This window comes from Drosophila obscura, unplaced genomic scaffold, assembly GCF_018151105.1.
Source record: "Drosophila obscura isolate BZ-5 IFL unplaced genomic scaffold, ASM1815110v1 contig_25, whole genome shotgun sequence".
NCBI classification, from domain to species: Eukaryota; Metazoa; Arthropoda; class Insecta; order Diptera; family Drosophilidae; genus Drosophila; species Drosophila obscura.
In genome coordinates, this window is record NW_024542812.1 from 2505234 (window position 1) to 2531480 (window position 26247).

General features: G+C 47.1%; 5 protein-coding genes across 14 annotated transcripts in view; 4 read left to right on the top strand and 1 right to left on the bottom strand.

Annotated features, from left to right (window-relative positions):
• The first annotated feature begins 90 nt into the window (after nucleotides 1-90).
• Nucleotides 91-4616, top strand: LOC111071402. The gene is given in 4 exon segments (XM_022362726.2): nucleotides 91-514; nucleotides 579-1376; nucleotides 1378-1941; nucleotides 2067-4616. Coding segments are annotated over 4 exon segments (3489 nt in total). The 5' UTR covers nucleotides 91-469; the 3' UTR covers nucleotides 4149-4616.
• On the bottom strand, nucleotides 4598-10469 carry LOC111071401 (DNA repair protein complementing XP-C cells homolog). The gene is made up of 6 exons (XM_022362725.2): nucleotides 9985-10469; nucleotides 9131-9927; nucleotides 5821-7664; nucleotides 5296-5763; nucleotides 5066-5234; nucleotides 4598-4995 (listed from the first exon to the last, which is right to left on the bottom strand). The coding sequence occupies exons 1-6, from the start codon at nucleotides 10176-10178 to the stop codon at nucleotides 4718-4720; spliced, it is 3750 nt and encodes a 1249-aa protein (XP_022218417.2). The 5' UTR covers nucleotides 10179-10469; the 3' UTR covers nucleotides 4598-4717.
• A 295-nt stretch (nucleotides 10470-10764) lies between these two features.
• Nucleotides 10765-11868, top strand: LOC111071409 (G patch domain and ankyrin repeat-containing protein 1 homolog). Its single transcript, XM_022362737.2, has one exon. The coding sequence runs from the start codon at nucleotides 10810-10812 to the stop codon at nucleotides 11812-11814; it is 1005 nt and encodes a 334-aa protein (XP_022218429.2). The 5' UTR covers nucleotides 10765-10809; the 3' UTR covers nucleotides 11815-11868.
• A 1990-nt stretch (nucleotides 11869-13858) lies between these two features.
• Nucleotides 13859-26247, top strand: part of LOC111071399 (transient receptor potential cation channel trpm) — a 38295-nt gene continuing 25906 nt past the window's right edge. For 8 of the 10 annotated variants that reach the window (XM_041594308.1, XM_041594311.1, XM_041594314.1 and 5 more), the window contains exons 1-2: nucleotides 24504-24592; nucleotides 25121-25350. In XM_041594308.1, coding sequence (XP_041450242.1) covers nucleotides 25303-25350 — 48 coding nt within the window. In that variant the 5' untranslated portion in view covers nucleotides 24504-24592; nucleotides 25121-25302. Of the gene's footprint in view, nucleotides 14186-24436; nucleotides 24593-25117; nucleotides 25351-26247 lie in introns of those variants that run through there. The other 2 variants (XM_041594310.1, XM_041594309.1) reach the window with 2 other exon arrangements.
• Nucleotides 20108-21754, top strand: LOC111071406 (NADH dehydrogenase [ubiquinone] flavoprotein 1, mitochondrial). The gene has a single exon (XM_022362733.2). The coding sequence runs from the start codon at nucleotides 20164-20166 to the stop codon at nucleotides 21652-21654; it is 1491 nt and encodes a 496-aa protein (XP_022218425.2). The 5' UTR covers nucleotides 20108-20163; the 3' UTR covers nucleotides 21655-21754.

Sequence of the window (26247 nt, forward strand, 5' to 3'; positions counted from 1 at the left end):
TTTTGAAAATGATAAGGGATAAAGTATATTTCAGTTTTTTTCTGAGGGTCAGAAACTATCAATAATTTTCCAGTATTTTTAAGGACGCGTTAGTAGTTACCATAAACAAGAATGTAATTCTGTTTAATGTTGGATGACTTTTCAGCTTAAACCCTATTTTATTAGCAGTCCAATAAAAGAGAGTCCTTAAAATTAGATAAACCTGTAGAAAATGTTTTCATTAATCGGAAAAAAATGTATGTTGTGTGCTGAGGATCTTATATAGCTAGTAATATTAAGCCGAATATCAAAATCGAGGAATACGGTTTTCTAAAGAAAGAGCTGCTAACTGGAAAAACAGAAATAGCTACATACATATGTAGCATGCCAATGTCTGGTCTGGTAACACAAAAAAACACCCCAAACCCTAACAAATAGCACAGTAAAATTATGGAAATAAGTTAGTCGCAAAGTGCATAAACAAAAGAACATGGCAGGCATTTGCCCCAGGGAGGCTGTGAGGGTTAAAGTAAAGGTGAGTAACAGCGAGACAACTGGGCCATTACATCGCGTTTATCACATTTCACATTGATTTGCAGAAATGCGAGTCGACGAAAGTTTCGCCAGAGTGGCGAAAGTTTTCGGTGGACCCCCAGATAACAACTCTGGAGGTTCTGTATTCTTTGCTCGCCAAGGCTTTTGACGTTAAGTCGGACTTCTCCATTAAGTACAAAGCCTTTGATCCGGCTGGCAATGAAATTTACTTGGCCGTCCGCTCGGATTGGGACCTCGACGCGGCTTTTTTGCGAATTCACAACATTTCCATACAGACGGCCTCGGAGCCCTGTCTGATACTGCAGATCGATGTGAAACCGTTCACAGTGGTAAGGGAGTGCGAGACGGAGTCGCCCGCGACCACCAGCCGATCAAGCAGCATAACCTCATCGACACTCTCGGCCACCCCCAGTGGGGGGAGTAGTGGTGGCGGGCATGCATCTGCCCGGGAGCTTGTGTCGCCGCTGCAGTCGCTGGGTGTCTCGCAGAAGTATGTTCAACACATGCAGACGAAGCTGCCGGGCCTCATCATGAATCACATGGAAAAGACTTTTTCGATCGTACAGAAGGCATTCAATCTGTCCGAGGAACACATGGCCAACCTCCCGCCACGGCCCCCCATGTGCGACAGCGAATTTCGCCTTTTCCTAGATGCTCTGGGCCAGATCCAGCGCAAGGATGAGCTGCACAAGGTTATCTTCCTGGGCGGGATCGATCCTAGCCTTCGTCGCGTTGTGTGGAAGCACCTGCTCAATGTCTATCCAGGCGGGACGCACGGACTGGCCTTGGATGGGCATCAGCGGATGGAGTTCATGCGGCGCAAGTCGGAGCAGTACTGCCGGCTTAAGGGACACGTGGAAGGCGGCCATTAAACGGGGCAGTGTGGCCGGAGAGCTCGCCTACGTGACTAGCATGGTGAAAAAGGATGTCCTCCGCACAGACCGACTGCATCCGTTCTACGCAGGCAGCGACGACAATCAGAACATTGCATCGCTCTTCAACATTCTCACCACCTACGCCCTGAACCATCCCTCGGTCAGCTATTGTCAGGGAATGTCGGATATAGCCTCGCCCCTACTGGTCACCATGAACGATGAAGCACAAGCCTACATATGCTTCTGTGCCATCATGGCTCGCGTCCGTGGTAACTTCATGCTAGACGGCATCGCGATGACCCAGAAGTTCGCACACCTCACAGAGGCTCTAAGCTTCTACGATCCCGAGTTCTGGGAGTACCTCAAGTCCCAGCAGGCGGACGATCTACTCTTCTGTTACCGTTGGCTGCTCCTCGAGCTGAAGCGGGAGTTCCCATTCGAGGATGCGCTGCGCATGCTGGAGGTGCAATGGAGCTCGCTCCGTTATGGCAGCAACCCCAGCAGCGAAATGGAACTTCAGTTGTTTGAGAAGGTTTGTGAGCATGAAATATAAAGCTGATTCCTATATCGTCAAGCTTCCATTTGCCTATCCATAGAACTTGTCCATCCATTCATAGCACTTCTGATTTATTTAAATTCGAAATGGTCATCTTTCAGGAATTCTTTGCCTTTACGGATGCCTCAGTGCCCAGCAGTGCAAGCACATTCTCCAGCTCCTATAGCGCGACGCCGACTAGTCCCTCTTATCTATTAACCAAGCCGCGGGAAAATCCCTACACAAAGGTCTGTGCACTGCGTCGTCAGAGCTCGTCCGCATCTCTCAGCTCACTAAGCTCTTCCATCGGGGCTAGTGCCCATGCTCTGGACAATACGAAGCGGTTAAATCACAGCCTGGACGATAATATGTCTCGGCATGCGGGAGCAGCCTCTCGTCGTCAGCGACGGACTTCTGCCAAAGTTCACCAGAGCCTGGACGAGTCCAAAATGCTGGCACTGATTGAGGGGGCCTCGGAAAACACAACTGTTCAGTCAGTGCAAAAATTAACTGCCGGCGAGGATTCCGATCAGGATGATGATGTATTTGATAGGAAGGACTCACCCCGCTTTCTTGAAACAAATCCCTTTAAAGATGATGCCCAAAATGCCCCAGGAGTGGAAAGTCCAAAAGCTGCATCCCCAGGACGGGCCTTCCTATGCAGTTCATCCTCGTCATGCAATTTGGACGAGGAAACAATTGAAAGGAAGACACCGCAGGGCACCGTGGGACAAAAGCCACAGCAAAATAACATTCTATCTGTAAGCAATATCATTGCTAAGCAATTGGCATCGAATGCCAGTCATGTCAGCGAGAGTGTAAAGCGCGTCAGTAGCGGCAGCCACTTCAAGGATCTCAAAGAGAAGCTTGCCTCAACAAGCCGCATTGGTATTCCGATTCCGTTCAGTGAAGATGGCGAGACTGTCGTCTCCGGTAACGGCGAGAGCCAGATGCCACCCAAGCTCGTCAAGAACTTCAACGAATTTCTCAATTTTGCAACAATCAATAAGAACCGCATCTCAGATCGATTTGCCAATCAGCAGTTTTTGGGTGAAAAGCGGTCTCCCCCAGCCTCGACTGCGGCCACCAAGCCGCTGGTTCAGTTGGCCAAAACCGGATTGGGAGGGTCCCTAGATGAATCCGATTCTTCCTCGCTGCCTGATACTAGTTGGAGCGCCTCAACAGCGGCCACGGCGATACAACAGGCGCAAGATTCGAGCAGCTACAATCTGCAGCTGGAGTTGGAGAACTTCTCGCAGGGACAGCGCACTCCGGACTTGCAGCACAGTGAGCCGGGAGAGCGTGTGCTAGAGGTGGGCAACACCAGCGGCTGCACACCCGATCAGGAGCCGGACCAGGATCAAGAGTATTATCCAATGACAAACGCTATAACACGTGAGCTGCGTCTGGAGGCGGAAAACTTGGATCGCCAAGTGTTTGGGCTGCCCTTCACGGAGAGCACAAAACGGTCGATGCCTGCTGATACCATAGAGTACGAAGAGCTGGACAAAGACGCGCTGGATATGGTAGATGATCTCAAGGAGAACGAGATCATAACGTGTCCCGACGTCAGCGAACTGCACATGCGACGTCGGCAGCGGTTAGCGGCCAGCAAGAGCAACAGCGTCCAGCTGAATGAGTCGCGCGCCTTCAATCCGTTCATTGACGAGAGCCACCTGCTGCTGGACGGGCACAGCCCGCTGGGCATGCGCAACAGCAGCAGCCTGCCAGAGGTGATCCTACCCATCTCAACGGAACCGAATTTGGTGGAAGTATCCCCGCTTGTGGAGATTGCAACCAATGCCGACGACGAGAGCGCGTACACACGTTCGCCACAGAGAACGTGCAATCTGAATGGAATCGCCGGAACCCTGGGCACTACGGCGGCGGCACTGCCTCCGCCCTCAGAATTCGGTGGTGGCAATGCCTTCCTCATGTTTCTTTGCCTTACCCTGCTCCTGCAGCACCGCAACACCATCATGAAAGCGGGAATGGACTACAACGAGATTGCGATGCACTTTGACAAGATGGTGCGCAAGCACGACGTTACACGCGTTCTCAACCAAGCCAGGCGAATGTATGTCGAGTACTTGAAGGCCCAGAGCTGTTTGCAGCATCAGCAGACGAACAGCAGGACACCCTCTCCGGGCAACTCCGTGTCGACGGGCAGGCATTTGCCTGCGACCACGACTTTGCCTACGTAAGATTGAGCAGCAACAGTGAAACTAAGCCAAAATTCCCCTGGATTCTGGCTAGAATTGAACAAGATTAATGGCAGATTATGTTGGGAGTACTGGAGTAAAAAAGCCACTCTTACTGCATATTAGTTTTCGATTAATTTATTTATAATTTGCTTTAGTTCACGAGGCTTCTGATGCATTCCATGCTCTGGTAGAGACTCGACTACTACTACGCTACTATGAGATATTTACACAATTGATGACGCTTGGAGGAGTTGGAACCCAATTACAGTTTGTCCTTTCCTTTTTATATTTAAACGTTCGCTATCGCTGTCTTCATACTACTCAGCTAATGAAAGTCTTTTTGTATATTAACTGATACCAAATAATAATATTATACGATTGATTATGCATATGTAAAGTTACCAAAACACCAAATTCGGAACTAAAAAAATAAAAGAATTCGAAGGGAATTAGAAGTAATCTAATAAATAGCACAATTTATTTAAATCAAACATAATTTTAATCGCAAAACTGAGACAAAGGAGGAATTCAATTTCAATCGACACAAAAACACGTAGAAAATTAAACATTTAAAAATTGTATTTCCTTTTGAGACGCTCGCGAATGATCAGACCCTTGATGAGCTTCTTCCAATTTCCATACACTCGGGTCTCGTACTTCTCCTGCTCTTTGCGCGCCTGCTCCTGCTGATCTTCTTCCCAAGCCGCACAGACCACTTCGCGGAACTCTTCGCAGACAATGAAGCCATCGTACATGGGGTGGCAAGCGCCCTGGTGGAAATCAAAGCCGACCACTGCATTTGCACAATCAATGCTCAGCTTCTTGCAAACGCGCAGCAGTCCCGGCACTGCCAATATACGTAAAATACACATGAGTTTAGAAATGGAAACATATTGTGGGTGGGTCGATTAACTTACGCCTCAGGTGCACTGTCTTCTTGGGAAGCATGCAAGCTTTGAATAGCTCCACATTGCCGTAGGCATTGCGTGGCACAATGCCGTTCTCAGCGGTGGGAGGTTCGTAGTCCTGTGTTTGCCAGTAGCCAAATATCTCAAGGGGCTGGTCTTTAATAACAGAGCGCGTGAGCTGGCCAGAGCAAATATATTAGATCAGTCCCTGACGTTGGTCGATCTCGATAAGTACCTACCTTATCCCACTTAGGACGTGCCTTGACAGTCTTGTAGGGCTGCTCACCCAGCTTCACGACGCGGGCGCTCTTCAGCCAAATATCTCGGGAGTGCAGAAGATGCACACAATCTCTTGAGTAGACAGCTTCCCCACGGATAAAACCAAGAGTCGGTGCATCTGCAGGATAGAGGCCCTGGAACTTGAGAAGGTGCCGTTCGAGAACATACAGCGGATGATCTTTAAATTCGGCTATAGACTTGGGAAGGGGCTTATCCGAATGTATGCGCCGCAGCTGCTCGTCCTCACAAATATCCCTTTTAGTGCGACGACCCAGATACGGAGCGATGGTTTCATCGATCCAGGCCTTTTCAACGCGTGCTTTACGAACTACGGAGCTCCAATTGGCGCAGTAGCGAGCGGTTACGTCCTTCAGACTCTGATCATCCTGGAAGGCAAATACGTAGGCCAGGCCTGGAGATGCATTTTTCTGCAAGGGCACGATATTAAAATAGCTGTTGCCTCTGGAATATTACATGTATCTTACCCTTATTGTGTCTACACAGTGCAGCTTTCCCTTGAACAAGTCAATGCAGATCCACTGCTCCTCCACCTCGGACCAGACCTCCACCCACATGTCCGATGCGTCAAGCCTGTGCTTGCCTTTGGAGCCGCTCTCATCATCAGTCGACAAGACTCGCCTGTCCTTGCGCAACTTTTCCACTGCCTTGGGCAGGATCGGCGCCTTCTTCACTGGCTTGGCTGGCTCAAATACTTCCTCGGAATCATGCGACCTATGCAGCTTTTCCAGCTTCAGTCGCTTCTTGGACACTGGCAGGTCGTCGGTGCCATCTAACTGAGGTATGGCCCGTTTTCCGATCTTTTGCTGGCGAGTCCGGAGCTGCCGTCCAGCAGATGTTGTGGCCTCAGCCTCTTGGCCCTTGCTAAGCGCTTGGCTCGTTGTGCTCTCTGCTCTTTCAGCGCCAGACTTACCCGTTAAAAAAGTGGGTGAGATGTGGACCTTTGGCGACTTGCTACGCGAGCGCGTCTCACGCGCACTTAGCTGCTGCTGATGCTGCGGCTGATGCTTCCCTGTGGGATTTGCGTTCTCCGCATCACTGTGCTTGGCATTCTGCAGTTTGGCTTTCGAGAAGACCAGCTTGGGAATGACTGGGGATCCGATCTTCTGCGGGGACCCCGCTCTGTTCTTTTGCAGAGCTGCAGGGTTTGGCTTTTCAGCTGAGTTACGTGTACGTCCTGCTACTGGGGAGAAAACATTTAGAGGAGCCAACCTGACTTTCTTGCTCTCGTCCGCTCCTGAAATTCCTGTAACCGTGCCGCCACGCTTTAGCGCCGACAACTGCGGCCTGGCTGCTTTCGAAGTACTTGGCTTTTCCTCGGTGCCACATTCTTCGGACTTTGGGCTCGCCCAAAGACCACTTTTAGACGGGCTTTCGCTTTTGACCAACTTGGACTTCTGTACTCGCTCACGGTCACATTCCTCCTTGACTTTCCTTGACTTTGCGCTGGAACTACTGCTTGGCTTGATGTCTTCAGCCTCTTTTTTGGGCGGCTTAGCTGCATCGCCCTCCTTCTGGACACTTTTCACACTGCGTGAGCTGGGATTGGGCCCTTTGGGTTCTGTAAAGGGGCGCAGCTTTTGCTTGCCACTATTTATCACCGTCGCAGGCTTGGCCCTGGTTGCAGGTTTGCGCTCCACCGTTTCGTCAGCGGAGTTGTCGCTGTTATCATCGGAATCTACCGTCTGATTTTGACTCTGACTCTTATTCTTTTCATCCAATTTTAGCTTGATCGGAATTAGGTCACTGGCTGCGGGCCGCAGCGGCATTGGTTGCAGATTCACGATCAGCCGGCAGTGCATGCCCATTCCTCGTGCAAGTACTATAAATATGAAGATCATATCCTGCTTGCAGCGAGCTTCCTTGCGCTTGATTTGAGTCAGTAGCTCCTTGATAATGCCCTGCTTTGTATCCGCCGTTTGCTCAGGATACAAGTGGGGGTGAAGAAGTTTGACGGCAGTTTTGAACCATGTGACAAAGGATTGCAGATACTTCAACTCTGTGCCCCGCTCCGTGGGGTAGGCATTCTTGCTGGGCAGCAGCTTCAGCGCCCCTGCCATTAGCTCGGAGTCGCCCAGCAGACGATTGTATATCATGCTGCGAGTCATTTGGGCCATCAGACTGACCTTGTGCTGCAGCTGATATCGATCCTTAATGTCGCGGTTGAGGCGACGCTTGAACGCCAATTCCAGTTCGTGCTGGGTCTTCTGCTCCTTGGTAAGGCGGCCGGCCTGCTGGCCGACGTGGATTTCCAGATCGCCAGAGATGTTCGGAGTGGCGGCACCATCCTCGTCGCTGCCAAGTTCCGCGTCTGTAATGGGAAGTGGAGTGGGGTACAATGAGGAAGTGGCGACACTGGCGAAGTGGGGCTAACACTAATGCTATTGTAGGAGACTGGACTTGAGACTAGGGGCCTGGATAGCATAGCCAACCACCCCCGAGAGAGCATAGAGCAGACCAGAGCCATTAACTCCTTTTAACATTTTGCATTTATTTATTTCATTTAAAGTGCGTTTTAAGTTTTAATTACTGAATTAATTAATTATTACAATCAACATTCACTAAATTGCGCTAAAATTACGGATTCTGTCCTGTTTTTTTTTTTTCATCGATTTTAGTTTTTTTTGTTTTGTTTTTCATACTCTGCATTTACTCTGCAGCAGATGCGATGCTAATGCTAAATACTAAATACTCTGTGGAATGAATATAATTTTGCTAAAGTAAATTCGTTAAACATCAGTTCTAATTGGTTAGGTTAGCTATTTGTTGTTCATTTGTTTGAAACACTTGAAATCGCCATAAAGTAATTACACAAATGGTTGCATATTAATTATTATTTTCACATTGCATTTCAAATGTGCTTATAGTTTGGACTTTGGTTTGGTTTGGTTTCCTTTCCTCTCAACGAAAATTTTAAACTCCCCACACAACAAGCATACATACGTATATGTATAATATGTAGTATGTAAATGCATTTTATATAAAGTATTCATAATTAATGGTTGCATTGGTTGTTTTCCGTATACTCGTGGGTGCAGACATTTAAACCACATTTAGATACAAAAAATCAACATTATTTGAATTATCTTTCAGAGGTCACCCCATTTAACCCCCCCATCTTTGTATGCCGATGGATAATCGTGGATATTGAAAAAGAGATTGTTTTAATTTGTTGTTGCCAGAAGCCTCTATAATAGTTGAACTTTTGATTTCGTTTTCAAAATACGTTCATAAGTAAGTAGTACGCACGAAGGTGTACAGATTCCGCCGAATACACAGGTTTAGGTTTATACATAAATCACGAACTTTGTCGGCTTCTTGTCGGTGCGACTGGCTGGCTAATTATTCACAGGTTATCATGAGTTATTGTTAGTTTCGTTTCGTTACGTTTCGGGTTAAAGCAAGCATTCTCAACAAAAGCCATCATCTACTGGGGTGAATGTGTGTTTGGGGAATGTGTTACGCTAGTTTTTCAGTCTGATCGACTAACAATATGTTACAGTAAATAGGTACATATATCGAAGAGATACATACGACTACACAACTTCATTCCGTTCCTTGTCTTACGAATGTAAGTAATTTCTATGTTCACTCGACAAATAAAGTAGAAAACAAAACTACAGTCTCATACGGAGCAATTTGGAAGCTTTTGTTTTTCAGATACCAGGATCCCATTAATACCATACCATCGAGCGCCACAACCAACTTTCATAAGCATGCTCCACACGCTACTCTCGCCTTCTGGAGCGTTGACAAACTACTTGTATTTCCTCCTACCTGCCACTTCCTCAAAATCGGAGTCGTCTGTGTCTTGAGCAGCAGCTACCACAGTGGACACGGGCCGCGTCTTTGTGTGTCGTTTTATGCGCGTCGACTTGGTCTTGCTTAGACGAGGCGGTCCGTCCATTGGAGGCAGCGGGGCTTCCGCAGCAGCAGAAGCTCGTCGCCTTGCTCGCTCCTCCTTGACCTCGTCCTTATCAGATTCAATCGCCTTGGCGTAGTTCTGATTTGGATTTTCGCCCAATGCAAGCAGTGCATTGACATCCATTGTGGCAGCGCGATTTTTGGGCGATGCGGCTGTGACGGCGCGTCTGGCCAGCGCATCCCTGGTGCGCTCCAGACTGTTGGCATTCTCTAGGAGCCCGCGGAAGTCAAACGCATTGGTCGCTTTGTCCTCGACGCTGCTGTCATTGTTATCCTCGGAGCCAGAGTCTGAGAGAATTTTAATACCCGCATTGCAATCGAATTGAGGCGCTGGCGACTTGTCCTTTGACGATGGCTGAGCCGAAAAGAAGCTCGAGCGTAGATCGAGGTCAGCGGGATTCACCAAATAGTCCTCTACACTGGATTCACTGCTGGAATCGGCATAGTGCCGATCCTGTGCACCACTTTCATTGGGCGTTCTTGCGTTTTTTGAACCCGACGCTGATGGCGAGTTCTGCTGGGAGGGCGATGTGGGAAAAGTTTTTGGCGGCGGTCGGTACTTGTTGTACAGCTTTGAGCGCAGAGATTGGCCACTTGGCTTGCGCTTCTTTACTGAAGCTCCCTTTATGCCGCTCGGCGGTTTCTGATCCCTACAGAAGCGGAGTGTTAACCAAAACGGGATGAATGTCCATTGATTGCCTGCTTACCTCTTTTTTGATGCGCCCGCAGACGATCGGCCGCTAGGACCCGCAGCACCAGCCGCCCCCGCGGCTTGCATCTCATCGAAGTCGCTATCGTCGTCGTCCGATGATTCGCCTCCGCGAGCATTTTTGTTGGGCTTCCACTCGTCCTCGCTGGCAGAGAAGCCCTCGGACACCGAGTCTTCTTCTTCGTCGGACATTGTTCGCACTGTTCCTGTTTGTCCTGGGCGTTTCACATTTAGGAGTCCTTACAGTTATGGTTATTGATTTTAACTGCGCAGTTCTAGTACAACCTGAAGTCGGGATTTCTAAGCGCCAAACCGTTGTTTCTATGTTCGTTTATATTCTATTGGTTTTTAGGCAGTTAATTCATAGTAAACTACGCTTGCTTTCGTTCATTTTTCATATCAGTGACAATTTAAACAAGTTGTGAAATTTACTTTTACGCGGTTGGTAAGAAAAACAGGCCAAAAAGCAGAGGGGAGAACGAGTGTTGGTAAACTCCAAGCGTAGGATAGTGACAATAAATATCGAGTTAAATGTTCCGAGATATTAGATATTATTTCTATTGAAATCCTGAACAACTAATTTGTGGTTAGTTATATTCGCAAGTTGCGTTTCTATCCATCCAATTTCGTATTTTCCGTTCACATAAAATAACGCGGGGAATAACAGTTTCAATCGGCCGTATTTTTATGATGAAAATGAAATCAAAAACAACAATCGGGATATACGATGTCCGATCCGATACAAAAGGTGCAGCACTAATTTTTGTTTGTTTTACAGCACTTGCATATAAAATTATTGTTTACCAAGTTTTTTTTTTTGCAAATGAATTCGGCTGGAGACGAACTGCATCCAAACTGGTTGGCACTAACCACATTACCGCTTCAACTAAAACGTTTCGTCCGCGCCGGCCACGTAGAATCTGCTCCGCAACAGATAAGCGAGACCAGACACAAAATAAATGGTCTGGACGGAGCTGAAGCTCAGAATTTCTACAAAGAAGTGTTGGAGACACCAGCCACTCGTCAAGCCGTCAGACGTACACTTAAGAAGTCCAATGAATCCGGGAGGAAACCTCAGCTGCCGTTCGACAAGAGCAAGTTCTTTCGTCTTGCCGTCAGCAATAAGGTGGAGGAGATGTCTCAAATGCTCATCACAGACTTGGAGCTGAACGCCTGCGACGGCTATGGCTGGACGGCACTTATGATGGCTGCATGTGAGGGTGCAAAGGATGCAGTGGCATGGCTTCTATATAATGGGGCGCAGGCAGATGTCCGAGACAAGTCTGGGAACACGGCTCTCGCACTGGCCAAGCTGAAAGGACATACAGAAGTAGTACAAATTCTTGAAACCTCATCGGGCGCAAAGGAAGCTGATATACAGGAAGAAATGGAAGACTTGACAACGCCCTTTCATTGTCGTGTCTGTAAACGAAACTTCCAGGAAACACCGTGGAATATTCACCAAACATCCACTGTGCACCAGTTCAATATGAAAGCGTTTCCGCCCCACAAGCTAGCAAAGTTTAATATATCTGCGAAAAATCGTGGGCTCCAGCTTATGGTCAAACAGGGCTGGGACCGCGAGCACGGTCTGGGACCTACCCAAAGTGGACGATTGTATCCGGTGAAGACTGTGCTACGAAAGCAAAGAACCGGCCTCGGGATTGAGCAGCCACCCGCAAAGGTAACACATTTCAAGGCATTTGATACGAAAGCAACAATGCGAAGGGATCCAGTGCTTCAGCAGCGACGTACTCGTCAAGATATGCAGCGTGAAAAAGTGCGAGACTGGAAGCGTAATCGACGCCTTCGCAATGAATTAAATTAAGTTGAAATACCATTCTGGATTCTGAAATACAATAGTTTAAAGTCTTTTAAATGTAATGCCATTTTAATAGTATATCGTTACCTAAAATCAAAGTAAGTGTTGTGCTAGCAACAGCTGATGGTTGACAGCAGGGAGAACACTTTCACATTTAGTCTCTTTTCGCTCTTTTCAACTGAATCATCTCCACGGATATGCTGTTGCATGTGTGCTCTCTCTTCGTCCTTTGACTAGGACACACCACACAGTAGGCCAGCAGCGAGGTGACACCGTTTCCGCTTTGCGCCTGCGCTCTGCGTCTTGCCTCTTGTCCTGGTCATGGCTGGTATATAAGGAACTTCTCCAAATCCGCTCCCTGAGTTGTAGTCGGCCAGCAGCACGGTGTAGTCTGTCAAGTCCTTTGCTTTCGCTATCCTGCCATCTACGGTCGCAAACCAAGCGCCATAAAAATAATTCACTAAGTGTGCGTGTTTTAAAGTTGTACATACCCTAATTACCCGAGAGCGGCGGGAAGTGTGGGCCGTACGAAGGTCAGCAGTGCGTTCCAGTTAGGCGAACTGCAGATAAATAATTAACACTGCCCGTTCCTGAAACACCCAGGAGCGAACTTCATGTCATGGCATCATAGCTGGCTTTATGGTTTTGGCGCTCATTAGCAAAAAGTATGAAATACTGCGCTGGTCTGGCAGCGCTGCTGCGATCAACGCGAACAGCTGTTCAGTGTGTGTGTGTTGTGTGTTGCGTGCCTGTGTACTAGTGCGTCTCCAGCGCTCACATAATTGTATTGTTGTTGGGGCTCCAACGTGTTCGGTTCGTAAACGCCTAGGGGCCAAAAAGTATTCCCAATAAACGAATAAAAGTGCCGACGGTCTTGCCAGCAATTGATAACTCCACGGTGACCTGTGGTGCCCGTTCAGTGAAGTGCGGCGCGTGTGTGTGTCCCAGCCAATGCAAAGTCGGGGGCGTCGGAAATTACGCAAATTGCGAGCATCGAAACTTATTTTAGCAAAGCTCCATGCTTCCATGTGATCGGCAGCGGGTGCATAGGACTTCCATCTCGATAGGAATTGAAAATGCCCGTAGGACTCGCGGGGACGGGACGGCGGAATCGAGAAAATCAATTTACATATATTTTCCCTTTATGGTTTATTTCTGTGATTTGTTTGGTTTGCATTGGACGTGTGTATATATTTCCTCTCTCCCTCTCTCTATTTGTTTATCTCGCTCGATCGCCATATACTCGTGTACTCATGCAGCCTCCCTCTGTTTGGTGCCGCGGCCCCCCTTCCATTATCTTTTGTTGTGCTTTCAGTGCATTCTCTCTCTCTCTGTGAGAACTGTCAGTCCGAATCAATTAATCAGAAGAGCAGAATTGCAAGCATCTTGAATAATATTTTTATTAACTGAATGTATGGACGCGAGTGTTATCTGGGACCCGGATCAGAGGTATTTTGTTGCTCATCGGAAACAAATTTACTCCTACCTTTAGTTTTGACTCGTAAACAGAGGGCCAGGAATAGAGTACACTTTGGTGAAACAAATATCGTAAATCTTTAAAATCGTAAACCAAACAAATGAGCCAGATCTCGTGAAGAGCCATGGCGAAAATTTCAGTTTGTTTATTGTTATAAAATAAGCCCAAAAAACGGTACAAGATACCCATCCTACATCTCACATCCCATCCCACCCGCGCCGAAGACCAAAACGAAAAACGAGATAAATGAAATGCCGAAAACTTCCGGGTCATTGCCAGTCGGCACTCGCACTGGCACTGGCAGGGGCTATGGCTATGGCCATCCTTCTCCGCCTCCACCTCCTCCACCCGTCCGCCCAGTCGCTCAATATCCCCCACCCCACTGTTGCTCTAGACTATAGAGTACACTTGAATTCGAATTTTTCTCTGTGCTGGAAACAAACACTAAATGTGCATATAAAATAAATTGCAATAAAACGAAGACAAATAAATAAATATACGTACACACTCAGATATTAAATGAATTGAAACGCAGAATTGCTCAACAAGCTATATTTTCCGGAATTCCTTTAGATTGTTTACCCATCCCGCCGCAGCCCATAGTCGGATTCGAGAATCCAGTGATCGGCGAATAGCAATTAAAGCAATTACAACAATTATAAACAACAATAACGCAATGAGCAATACAAAATGTTTGGACTTGAAAACACACATTTAACTGTGCCTGAACTGATCCAATAAATAAGCATACAGACATACAGTACAGGCCTTAATACACGATTAGTGCCTACAAGAACAGCCGCATCAGCAGATTCGTCCAGTCAAAATCCCCTATACGCGATAGTATATGGGAAAACAAGTGTATCTGCAGCTGGTTTTGCTTGGATCTATTAACCCAAGGTAAGGATTTCATAGAAAGGCGCGGAAAAGGCTTCGGCTGTGGGTGTGTTTGCGTCGGTGTGTCTGTGTGTAATTGGCATAAATCTGTCTCTCCCTGGTGGAATTTCTAATATCACTAAGGTGTTGCATACCAAACGGTGCTTGAAATGAGCAATTTGCCAGAACTTTTGGCATAAATTGCCAGGCGCCCTACAGGCCACGCTCATGGCCTTGTGTCGGGGGGGATGCGCAGGGAAAAAAATTAACAAAAATTAGGCATGAAGTTTGTTAGCAAGCTTGCAAATGTGTTGTGGCTTCACGGGATTAAAAGCTTTACGTACGAAAACAGCAGTAATTAACAGTAATAAGGGGCAGAATAGTGCTTGAAGAGAGGACGGAGGGGACGGACGTCTGATTGACGGCACGACATTCTTCATTTGCCAGGCGTATGCGTGTACATACATACATATGTAATGGCCCTATGAATGTGATTTAGTCCTGCCTACTTTAAGGTGCCCCAACTTTCCAGACAACTGCCTTCAAGGTCTCGCTTATTTGAATATCTTACTCTTACATGCATACATATGTTTGTTTGTATATAAATTATAAATAATGTGCGTGCAACTTGTGAACAAGCCCGACTGGCTTTTTGTTCCCCCACGAAACAAACACGAAGAACTCTTTCCGAGCAACAACCTTAACCCCAAGAAGTGTCCTGTTGTATCCTCTTAATTGCTTCATGATGGGCTCGGCGGCACAACAGTGGCACAAAGACAAAAGACGGATAAAATAATATGAAATAATAAAGCTTTTGCTGGGATCTGGCTTTGCAGCATTGTTTTCACTGCTGCAAAAGTTAATTAACCCCCGGGGAACGAAGCGAGGCAGCGGAGTAGCTTGATTGAATTTCTTTAAAACGGTTAATTAAATACTGATTACAGATTTTTAAGTTCGTCCCACGCACCAGCGAACCACTAACCCATTCCTGGGACAGTGACAGTGACAGGGACAGAGGACGGGACTCTCCTTGCTATCCACATCCTTACGAGAATAGATCCGGCCGTTTTTGCTAACGTTCGATTGAGTTTCAGAGCGAATGTAGCGAAAGTGTCTCGAAAAGTGAAAGTATTCCATTGAGCGTGCAAAAGCCAAGCCAAATCTGAGCCAAAGCGACAGGCGGGAGGCCCGTGCAAGGACTCGAGTCCTTAGGGCTGCTTGTGGCAGCAACCAAGTCCACTGGAGCGAGAAATCGACTTAATGCATTAGACTAGAAGAAGAGAAGAGGATAAAAGGGGGAGTGCCAGCGAAAGCGAGTGCCAGTAAAACCTTAGCCACTCGCCCACGCTGCCAGAATGACACGTACTTGCAGAGCAAACATTTGCGGCTTATGAGCCGCCGCCATAAAATCCAGATATGTATGTACATAGGTAGGTGAACATATCGCCAGCCGATATACGAGTAATAATGAAAACAATGGAAAGCTGCAGGTTTGTCCACGGAAATCTGTGGAAATGCAGGGACGGGACTGCCAAGTGCCAGTGCTCACTTTCGCATATTCATATCGCTACATTGCCATGCAGGCAAGTTGATAAACTTGAAAATCCGACAACAACAACAACAGCAACAGCAACAGCAATGGCAATACCAAAGTCAACAAGTAGCCATAAAACACAGACAGAGACAGCATCACCTACAGATACATATATCTGTATACAGATACAGACACAGGTGCAGACACAGCTTTAGATACGGTGGATACAGATATACAGACTTGTGATGGGATACATGAAGCGGTACGTCAGTGACGGCGACAGGGCAAACAAAGAATTCAAGGTGCTCGTTCGGACTTAAGAAAAGTTTTCTTACTAAGATAAAACCAGTGAAAAATAAGCACCTAGCACACTAGCTAAACTGCGTCACGGGGCAAAAGATCTATGCCACTTGAATATTATATTCGGCTGATTTAACTCACATCAGAGTTCTCTCGAAGACCGAATCTGCGTTCGCTGGAGCTTAGGTTCAACGTTTTTTGGCAACATATTCTCGCTTCAAAAGATTCAGCAAATTGAAGGAAAGTAAGTGTGCAATTTGCGCTCGAGACGCTGCAAACGGTGGAATATTCTCACAATAAGTACATGAAATGCCATGCCATGCGCGATGTTGCAAAGTTAAATGTGTTTATACAATATAAGGCGAAAGGCGGTCTGCCCTCATCGCTTTGAACCGCTTTGAACCTTAGCAAAGAGTTTAGCCCAAAGACAAATAAAGAAAAAGAGCAGAAAATACTCTGTCTTGATAAAAGACTATCTAACAGATAAGGCTGGAGCACGTGCCCCTTATGCTTATTATATTCCGTAGACCGTATAATGAAAATGCCACTGCAGAGCATATAAACCACAGATTGCTTCTTTTTTGATATCCTGAATGGCTGGCCGGCTGAGCACCACACAAATATTGATGACATCGTAAATGCAGGCCACATTAACACTGATGAATGAAATTATCGGATGTCAATGACTCTGACTGATCCCCACACCACCCCCGCATACATAATACTGGATATATTTTAGCACAAGCTGTCAAGGAAATTAATGTAAGAGTTGGCGCGAGAATGCCATCACTAAGTAGGTATATATACGTAAGGTGCAGATTCAAATACCAAGGGGTATCAGGTAACAGGCAAAGTGCACTTTCTCCCATATACATATATACATGTATGTTACGGGGACAGGGGATTTGATTTATTCCTGTATTACTGAATTCGTAATGAATCCCTAATGCTGAGACAGATTCGAACACTGAATTGGGAACTGGCTGTAGCCACCTGATGATACTTACATATCTACCGACATTAGCTATTAGAAAATAATACTTTATAATACTTTATAATACTCGATGGTCGGAGTCAGACTCTTAAAGCGCGAACCAGTTTTGTTTTGGTTGTTTTTATAACTTTATCAGCAAATCATATTTAATACAGATGTTCGGGGAAAAATAATGTTGTCGCATGTCATAAGCCTGGTGCTTGTACGTTCGTTTTTTCCTTGCAGGAGGGGTCTTTAATTTTTAATGAAACACAAACATATTTTTCAATAGGTTTTATACTCTCTAGTCCCCTCTCTCCCTGTCCTGTTCCTGTGTTCGTTCCTTCTCCGGCCAGTCATTGTGAACGGAACGGAAAACGTTTTGAAGTCGAGTGCCTGGCAGTCGAGTGGGCGAATACTTGCATAAATACATCCATACATCCATATGTACGAGGGGCCTTCGCTCGGCCCCTGTTAAATGCAAATCCTTTGAATGTCATTCCCATACACCCTCCGCCCGCCCTGGTTATTCAAAGCATATTGGCGACTTGGGTTTTGGGATTCAGCTTTTGTCGATTCGGGTCGATTCCCTTTGCCTATTATGAGCCTTTCTGCAAATATGAAAATCCGTTTGCACTTTAAACGAGCTTTTCGCATTAAATTACGTCTAGGGCACCGTACCTCGGGCAAAGCATCACGGCATTCACGGAATTGGTGAAAATCATTTCCAGCGAGAACAAAAATCCACCCATCGCTGGATTGGAAAAGAGAAAAACAAAGCTTTGAGTGTTTCCTAGTGGAAAAGGTATTGTATCGTCTATCATGTACTACACTCGTATAAAAAGTGCATTAATGGTGGACCTTAAAAGGTGTTGAAACATTGGGGCGGACAAAAAAACCTTCGTGTGTCTTTACATAGTCCCTTGGTTTTATTTCTGTTTCCCTTGTTGTTCTCAAAGTTATTTTTACCGACCCCCAAAACTTGTGCAACTTTAGTTTTTGAGTTTGTTTTTAGTTGTTGCCGTGCACGTGGATGTGGGTCGTACCTATTGGTATTTCTTGTGTGCATTATTACTGCATTTACTGCCCTGATTCAGTATACTATGTATGTATGTGTGTGCCAGGGGCAGGTCCACAGGTCATTCAGCCCCAGCTGCGTGACTTGTCCTGGCACGTGATTAACTTACCTTAAAGCCGACCGTTCTCTGCTGCTACACCTCTCTGCCGGCCCTGTGTCATGCAAATGACCATGGTCCGGTCTGATACAGTCCGGTAGGGGCCTGCCTGCCAGGCTCGGCCGAGTGCACACCGCGTGTTTGCAGTTGAAAATACTTTCAGCTTTGTTTATGGCATTCATACAGATTGCACCACGTTTCGTTTTCAATGCGAGTATTACCCTGCATTGTGGGCTGTTGTTGCCACAGGCCATAACGCGGCGCTCTAACGCCTGCAGACGGCATCTGTAATCTGAGCATTCAGATCCAATGTTCTCCTCGGCTAATGAATTAACATTAGAAAATAGGCAGGGGGCCTAGAGGGAAAGGGCAGCAGATAATCAGTGTCAGCTGCAGGAATGATTGAGGGCGAACCACCATAGTCTGCGGTCGGATGGGGGTCCCCAAGACACTTCTTCGCCTCTGTTCGCGCTGCAGGCTATTAATGTGGAGCTGTTAACTTGCAACGGCTAGATGGTGGCAATGGCGACAGCTTGTTTGCCACTCGCGGCGGTAAAGTTGTTTCCGACAGTTACAAATTGCCACCAGGAGCTCCATGTGTCGATGTAAATTAGCTTATTTAAAGGCAGCGATGGCATCGTCCTTGGGGCGTCTATTGATGGCTATTTAGTGTGCATATATTGACTCCTTAGACGCATGCGGCAGCCTCAAAGGTGTGGTAGGGGCAAGTGCATCCCCACGAACGCATCTCACAGCACGGTGACAACGTTGACACGCTCTTAGCGTTTGCTGCGAAAATGGATTGCCGACATCTGTGCGCCAACAATAAGGATTACAGTGAGACGAAGAGCACTCCTCCTTGAGCGAGTGCACAACAACATCAGATACCTTTGAATAAACCCCAAGTTCCCTTGTTATAATGATTGAATCCGTTTAAGAAGCGATTCAGGGATCGAAGCTTCTGTATCAGACAGACACTGCACTTTCGATGTAGAGAACAACTATTTAAAGGGGACAGAACCTGCGCTGGGAAAGGTTGAGTATTTTTGACTATTATCTGATCCATTAGAAATATATTGTTACTCGTTTGGACGTACGTATACGGACATTAGCAGATTCTTGGCAGGGATAGAGAACACGTCCCCTGCATACATTAAAATATACACAATAATATCATTTGGTAAACAAAGCAAATACGATATGTTCTGTTGTTTGTGGACCGCGACTGGAAACGGGCTGCGCTCCATTAGAGTTATCTCTGTGGCTTGATGGATGTTTGCATTGGTCGCGCGTGAAAGTATGCAGTGATATTTTTGTCCGGACTACGAGCACTTAAATGTGTGAAAGCAAAGTGACTGCAAGGCGCAAAAGGCAGCCGTAAAATATTAACCTATCTGATACGATGACAACAATGAACAGATAGCCAACAATTTCGAAGTTGAAGAAAGCTGGATCAAACCGCTCCCAAAGTTGTTAGTCGCACTTGGTGTGGGCGACATCCTGTGCTAATTGATCCCCTCTGAGGACGATGGCAGCACTTGCACACATATGTGTGTGTCTGCGGGTGCCAGTCCACATCTAGATACTTCATCGGCCTCATCCACCTTTCGGTGCCGTCTATTAAAGGCAAATTTGTGTCGTTTGGTTGCATAAATTGAAAAGAGGCCTGTCCCCCATCCTCGCATTATTTGTCGAGAACCTACAGCGTGGGTCCTGGTGGCTGTGTGCTTGGTACAGGGAAATTTAAGGATACTGTTGCTTCTGCTGTTGTTATGGCAGCATTTTCTTCGCTACTGGAGCCTCTTACAGACAATCTGTTCGTCTGTGTTTGTGGGGAACTCGTTCTCAAAAGGATTTCGGGGGAATTTATGGCTTATGGCCAGGCTTTCAATTTCGCTTTAATTTGAATAGACTCAACTGTTTCATCACACAAATATATATTTACGTGTATTAGTTGTCTTATCCCCAGTTCGTTTTACTTGTCTGTCACCCAGGCAGGAGTTTTCGTTTTATATAAAATATGTTTCAGCAGCTTACACAACTCTATCGACGGCACTTGGCGGCGCAATGGAAGAGGTCAGGGAGTACAGTTAAGCAGCCGGACAAGCCGAAGAATGCCCCCCAAGCCGGCAAAGCCAAGGCAAGCGATCCGAAGAAACCTGGCGCGACTTCCGAGGGGGTAGTCGCCAAGAATAATCCACCAAAGGCTTGCCTGACGAATAAGAAGACAACCTTTGGGCCCCTTCGCGACTGCGACCGCGTCTTTCAGAACCTATACGGACGCCACGATTGGCGCATCACAGGCGCCTGCAAACGCGGCGACTGGTATCGCACCGCAGACCTGCTGGACAAGGGCGCCGACTGGATAGTGGAGCAGGTGTGCCAGAGCGGACTGCGCGGACGTGGGGGCGGTGGCTACTATTCAGGGAACAAGTGGAACTTCCTTCGCTCTGCCCAGTCAAAGGCGGACAAGATCCTCGTCATGAACTGCGCCGAGGGCGAGCCGGGCACGTGCAAGGACCGCGAGATCATTCGCCATGAGCCGCACAAGCTGATTGAGGGCTGCCTGCTGGCCGGCTTTGCGATGGGCTGTAACCGGGCCATCATCTACGTGAGGAATCGCTTCTACAATGAGGCCTGCAATCTGCAGTTCGCCTTGGCCGAGGCCTACCGCTACGGACTGCTCGGCTCCAACGCCTGCGACACTGGCATCAAGTTCGACATCCTGGTGCAGCGAGGGGACCGCTATCTGTGCGGCGAGGAGACGGCGCTGGTCAAATGCCTGATGGGCGAGATCGGACGGCCGCGCCGGCGTCCGCCCTTTCTCACCGAGAAGGGATACTTCTCGCACCCCTGCCTGGTGATCAACGCGGAGTCAATTGCAGTGCTGCCCACAATCCTGCGCCGGGGACCCAGGTGGTGGGCCGACCTGGGGCGCTCATACAACTCGGGCACCAAGCTCTTCAACATAAGCGGACACGTGAACTGTCCCTGCACCGTCGAGGAGGAGATGTCGATGCCTATGCGCGATCTCATCGAAAAGCACGCGGGAGGAGTGCGCGGCGGCTGGGACAATCTGTTGGCCGTCTTTCCAGGCGGCCTCTCCACCCCTCTGATCAACAAGCAGGCTGCTGGGGAGGTGCTTTTGGACTTCGAGTGCCTGGAGGCGGCCGGGAGCAGTCTCGGCTCTGGCGCTCTTATCGTCGTAAATAAGCAGAGCGACCCCATTAAAGTCATGCTACGCTCCATCCAGTTCTACGAGAAGCACACGTGCAAGCAGTGCACCTATTGCCGTGACGGAGCCATCTGGCTGCCGGAGCTGTTCGACCGCTTTGTCAAGGGCGAGGCACATCCTCACGAGATCGACTGGGCCCTGGCTATAGGGCAGAAGATTCAGGACAGCAATCCGATCTGCGGCTTAGCCCAGGGACAGGCAAATGTTGCCAGCAGTCTGGTCGACAATTTCAGACATCAAATCGAGGATCGCATTCTCAAGTACATTAAGAATTGATGTACATGACTCACCGGCTTTCGTCCACCCTATATTTATCAGTTCTGTATTCCTCGAAATTTAAATTGTGCCTCGGACTAAGTTTCCAAGGACTGACTTACGTTTCCATGGCTCTTTTGTATCATATGATACATGTTTGTGCAGGAGTAGTCCTAGAAAGGTAGAGAAAGGACACTCCACACAGACATGAAGCTTCACAAGCGTTTATCGCCTCTGCATTGGTTCCCTCAGCGTTTTGCCTGAATGAACGTAATTAAGATGCATGTTTTATAGAGATAATACCGGAATTGGTATTCCTGGTCGCCCCAACAAGCACTCGGGAGCACGTCAGAAGCATCATCTGCAAAGGGCGAACAAATCAACAGTTTAGGCGAACCATTCAATCTATTGGGTCCACCCCCAATCGCCTCTTGCCTCTCGTCTCTCGTTGGTTGTGTGGTTTGCTGTGGGTTGAGTTTGCGGCAGATGAATGCCATTATGGGAGCTCTGGTCGAGGACGCAGCCAAATGGGAAATGCTTTGTCGAGCACGCTGAAAATCGTGTGGGTCAGAGACAGAGTCAGAGTCAGAGGACACAATGTTGGCATAAACAAGCACCAGGGCATTTGTCTGGCGCTTGCATGATTGCAGAGACAGCAACGACAACATCAGGGAATAGCATGAGCAACGTGTCCTTGTCCGCCTTAGTGCCTAGCAGTCTTTGTAGTTTATCTGCAGTTTGTCCTTGCCATTATCCTTTCCCAACTTCCCTGTTCGCTGCTCGCTTTGCCAATAATCAAGGTTTTGGCAGAACCAGTGTCCCACTATCTCACTGTCCCCCTTATTCGTTGACAAACGCCGTATTTGTGGAGAGACTGCAAGCTGCATGCCCCGTGCTCGGCTGAGTCGGATCATTCCTCATCGGAGGCAGCAGCCTGGACACAGCCTGCGTCGCTCTTATCTCAATTAGGAACTCATTCATCCGGGCAGCCGAGCACACTTGACACTTGACGACACTCCCAGCACCGCCTGAGCCAAGATAAATGCTCTAATAATTACGGGCCACACTGCTGGAAAATAACTGGAAAAGTCTCTAAAAAAAATAAGCCTCAAATGAAGACCTAATCAGGAAATATCATTTATGTAAGACCTTCCTTGGAGACTATGGATCTGCTTACGTACTCGTGCCTCGTACGTATGGAGCATATAACAAAAGAAGGTGTTTCTAAAGTGTAGTCAAGGTAGAGGCAAGGTGCCTTGCTGTGCACGTGTCAACAGACGGCTCAAAGGAGGCAGCTTGCTTGCCCATCCTCACTGCGCCCATCCTCCGGGTCGCCTGTGAGATGTGTGGGAGAGGAGAAAAGAAACTCTTTAAAATGTGACGCAAATGCGGGCTGGCGTATAAATTTCACACTCTGGTCCGTCTCCTCCAGGATCCGGGGTTGTTAGCGTTGGACTTGCCAGACTGATTGTCGCACTCAAGAGCAGTCGTCAAGCAGCGGGAAGGGCCTCTTAGCGTCGAGCTTTGGCGCTGGTCTGGTGTGGTTTGGGGTGGCACATTGCAAATTACGGTTGAAAAGCGCTGGAAGCTGGCAAGTTTTCGATGCTTGCAGTAAGTGGTTCCACTTACGGAGAAGTTTGCGGTATTTAATTCGCGATTGATAGCGTTGGGAGCCATTCAGTATCTGGAAGTTCGATTAATCACTTGCACACTGACCTTTTTTCTCCAGCCCCCAAGGAGAGACCACACAACCTGGAAGGCAATTGCTCATTAAAGTTCAATTAAAAGTCTGATCGTACTCCCCAGATCCCCCCCCCACACGAATGGCCAATGGGAGGGACTACTGTGCACTCGTTTAATGGCACATTATCTCAATTTTTTGCCTTTATGACTGCACAAAGCTTAATCACATGTGGGTGAAAATCGTGTTAAGGTATCGATTTTGCTTTGTACTTTTTGCGTCTCCTACCCGCACACTGTGGGCCACGTGGATTTAGATTGGAGCTCTGATTACCCACGCAACGTGGATTGGATTGGTCGCAACTGTGTATAAGTCAGTTAAAATGTTAAATTAGTAAAATGGGTCAAGGGCAACAGAGGCGTGAAAGGATTCATTCCGTAATTATATTATTTATATGTATGTAAATGTTCGTATTTGTTCTAATTCAATTGCTTCGTCTGATGACAGTTATTCGTATTTAATAATTCTATTTAGTAAATTCATATGTACGTTTGTATGTATGTGCCATGCACATAGAAGTATCTCCCCCATCTCGGCTGGCGGATTATAATGCTCGAGCATAATCTCGAATGAAAGCGAATGTCTTGAATTCCGCAAATTAAAACGGCGCAGCGCAAGTCGGCGTCGTCGTCGTCGTCTTTGACTTTCGTTGCCTGTTGTTTCACCCTCGTTCTGTTTCATGGCTCGTGCCCCGTCTGGCACTTGATTCATGCTTAGCTGGAATGCTTGGCATAACTTTCCCTCTTTGCTGCGCTTATTTTCTTTCACTTTCGGCCGCCCGCCCATCCACGGCCCATCCACGGCCCGGCCAGGACCTGGGCTCCTGCTTTGGGCCAGCAGCTCGCATTGCTGTAATGAAGAAGCTTGGCACTCGGGACCAGTTCGGGCTGAGCTTTTCACTTGAGACGACTAAGAGACTCCTCATATGTCACACACTCCACGCTATCTGCGGCCACCATAAAGCAAAGGTCACCCAGGGTCTCAGTCCCAGGCGTTGCAGCGCAAGAATTTCGCACTACCTGCATAACTATAATAATAACAACTCATTTAACTCTTTTCCAGAGCGACCGCCACCTAAACGCCTCCTGTACATTCGTCCCAGCCGTCCGTCCCTGGCATCTCGGCCAGTTGATACAGATGTTGGGTAAATTCACCTCGAACCATGTGCAGGTCTACCATCAATATTCCCGCACAGTGTCCGTGAAGAAGCCCGTCAAGGTGAGTACTTGTGCCCGGTGGCCTGTGGCCTGTGCCCTGTAGCATGTGGCATGTATCCTCGGCCAGAGTCTGGGCATCTTTGTTTGCGCCCTGCTCTCCTAAGTAAACACAATTAGCATGCATTAAAAGAACCCTTTATTTCTTTTGGTGACATCCATCCATGCCCCATAATTGGGTGCAAGGTGAAGGGAATTCGTGTGTCGTATTTATTTTGTGTTGAATTGTATGTGTGTGTGTGTTTCGTTTCCATTTATTTGTATGTCTTTGTTGTTTGCACTTTTCGGCGCACAAAAGCGAGCTATAATACTTACAATTGCTTAAAATGCTATGTACCTGCAAATACATGCGTATGTACGTATACATATAAACCGACCTACGACCTACCACTGCATGAGACTTGACACCAGACACCGGATCACCTTCTTTCTATACAGCACAAATTTCCTTCAGCATGCCTGCACGACAAAGCCAAGCCAAGAAGATAATAAATAATTTATATTTCATAATCATTTTTCTTACTCCCAGCAGCCCGCGTGTTGCACTTGCCGTCAGTAGCGAACAAGACTTGAATCGATTGAAGCGGATCCTGTGCGTCCACTGGCAGCTTTCGTTCTCGCTCTCCGCTCTCCACACCAAGCTGGGCCTCTGCCCCGCCCCGTCTCCCTGTCTGTTCCGTGTATGTGTGCGTGTCTGTGCGTCCGCTGTGGACGATGTTGAAACAGAAACGTTTGGCCAAACAGAAGCCCAAAGCGAAACCGGTAAGCAAATCGAACCAATGGCCAACCATCCAAAGCCGAATACGAGTAGACTTTAACTCTGACTTCTGTCCTCTCTAAATGCTCATTCTACAACTCTATAATTTTCCCTAATTTTCTCACAGCTTAATTTCCTCTCTGAAAATCGTTCTCTGCTCCTTGCCCTAATCTCTGATATCTTTGACTGACTGCCAAACTGCTTTGTTGTGGAAAAACTGAACACTCTCTGATCTGTGATTGTCTATCATCTACTCTCCTCTTTGGTTCTCCCCACTTGCCATAACACTGAAAACTGTTTAGTTTAGTTGTAGAAAAACTACTGTTGCGAGTTCTAGTTTTTTAGTGCTACTTGAATATTATTCGGTCACATAGAACACTCGTATTCGTTGCCTTCATCTGCCCTTTGTGAAAGCCCACACAATAGAGATACATACATATTTTTATATACAATTTTTAACACAGTTTTTGTTAGCGTTGTTCCTGAAACTCCTTGACATTTCCCGCCCTGCCGCATCAATTTAAACAAAAGAACAGAACGCATTATTTCATTACAAAATATTATTTGAAAAGGTGAAGTTGCGTACATGTGGGGGGGCATATGCAAAGAGCATTTTTGAATCGTCACAAGTACAGTCTTTAGTTTAATAATAAAAGTTGTGCATCGTCTCTCCGTATACAGAATAATAGCAAGGCATACAGATAAAATACCAAATTTTCATTTATGAACTACACATAATGTACATTATTTGCATAGGTGATAATGAGAAAGGTTCTTTGGTGATTATGATGATATTGAGTTGAATATTTATGTAACTCCAGTTGTTGTGTTTTATTTGCTTAAAATACCTAAATCTCTACATAAAAGTGGTAAATGAAGCACAATTAACTCTCAAAGAACTC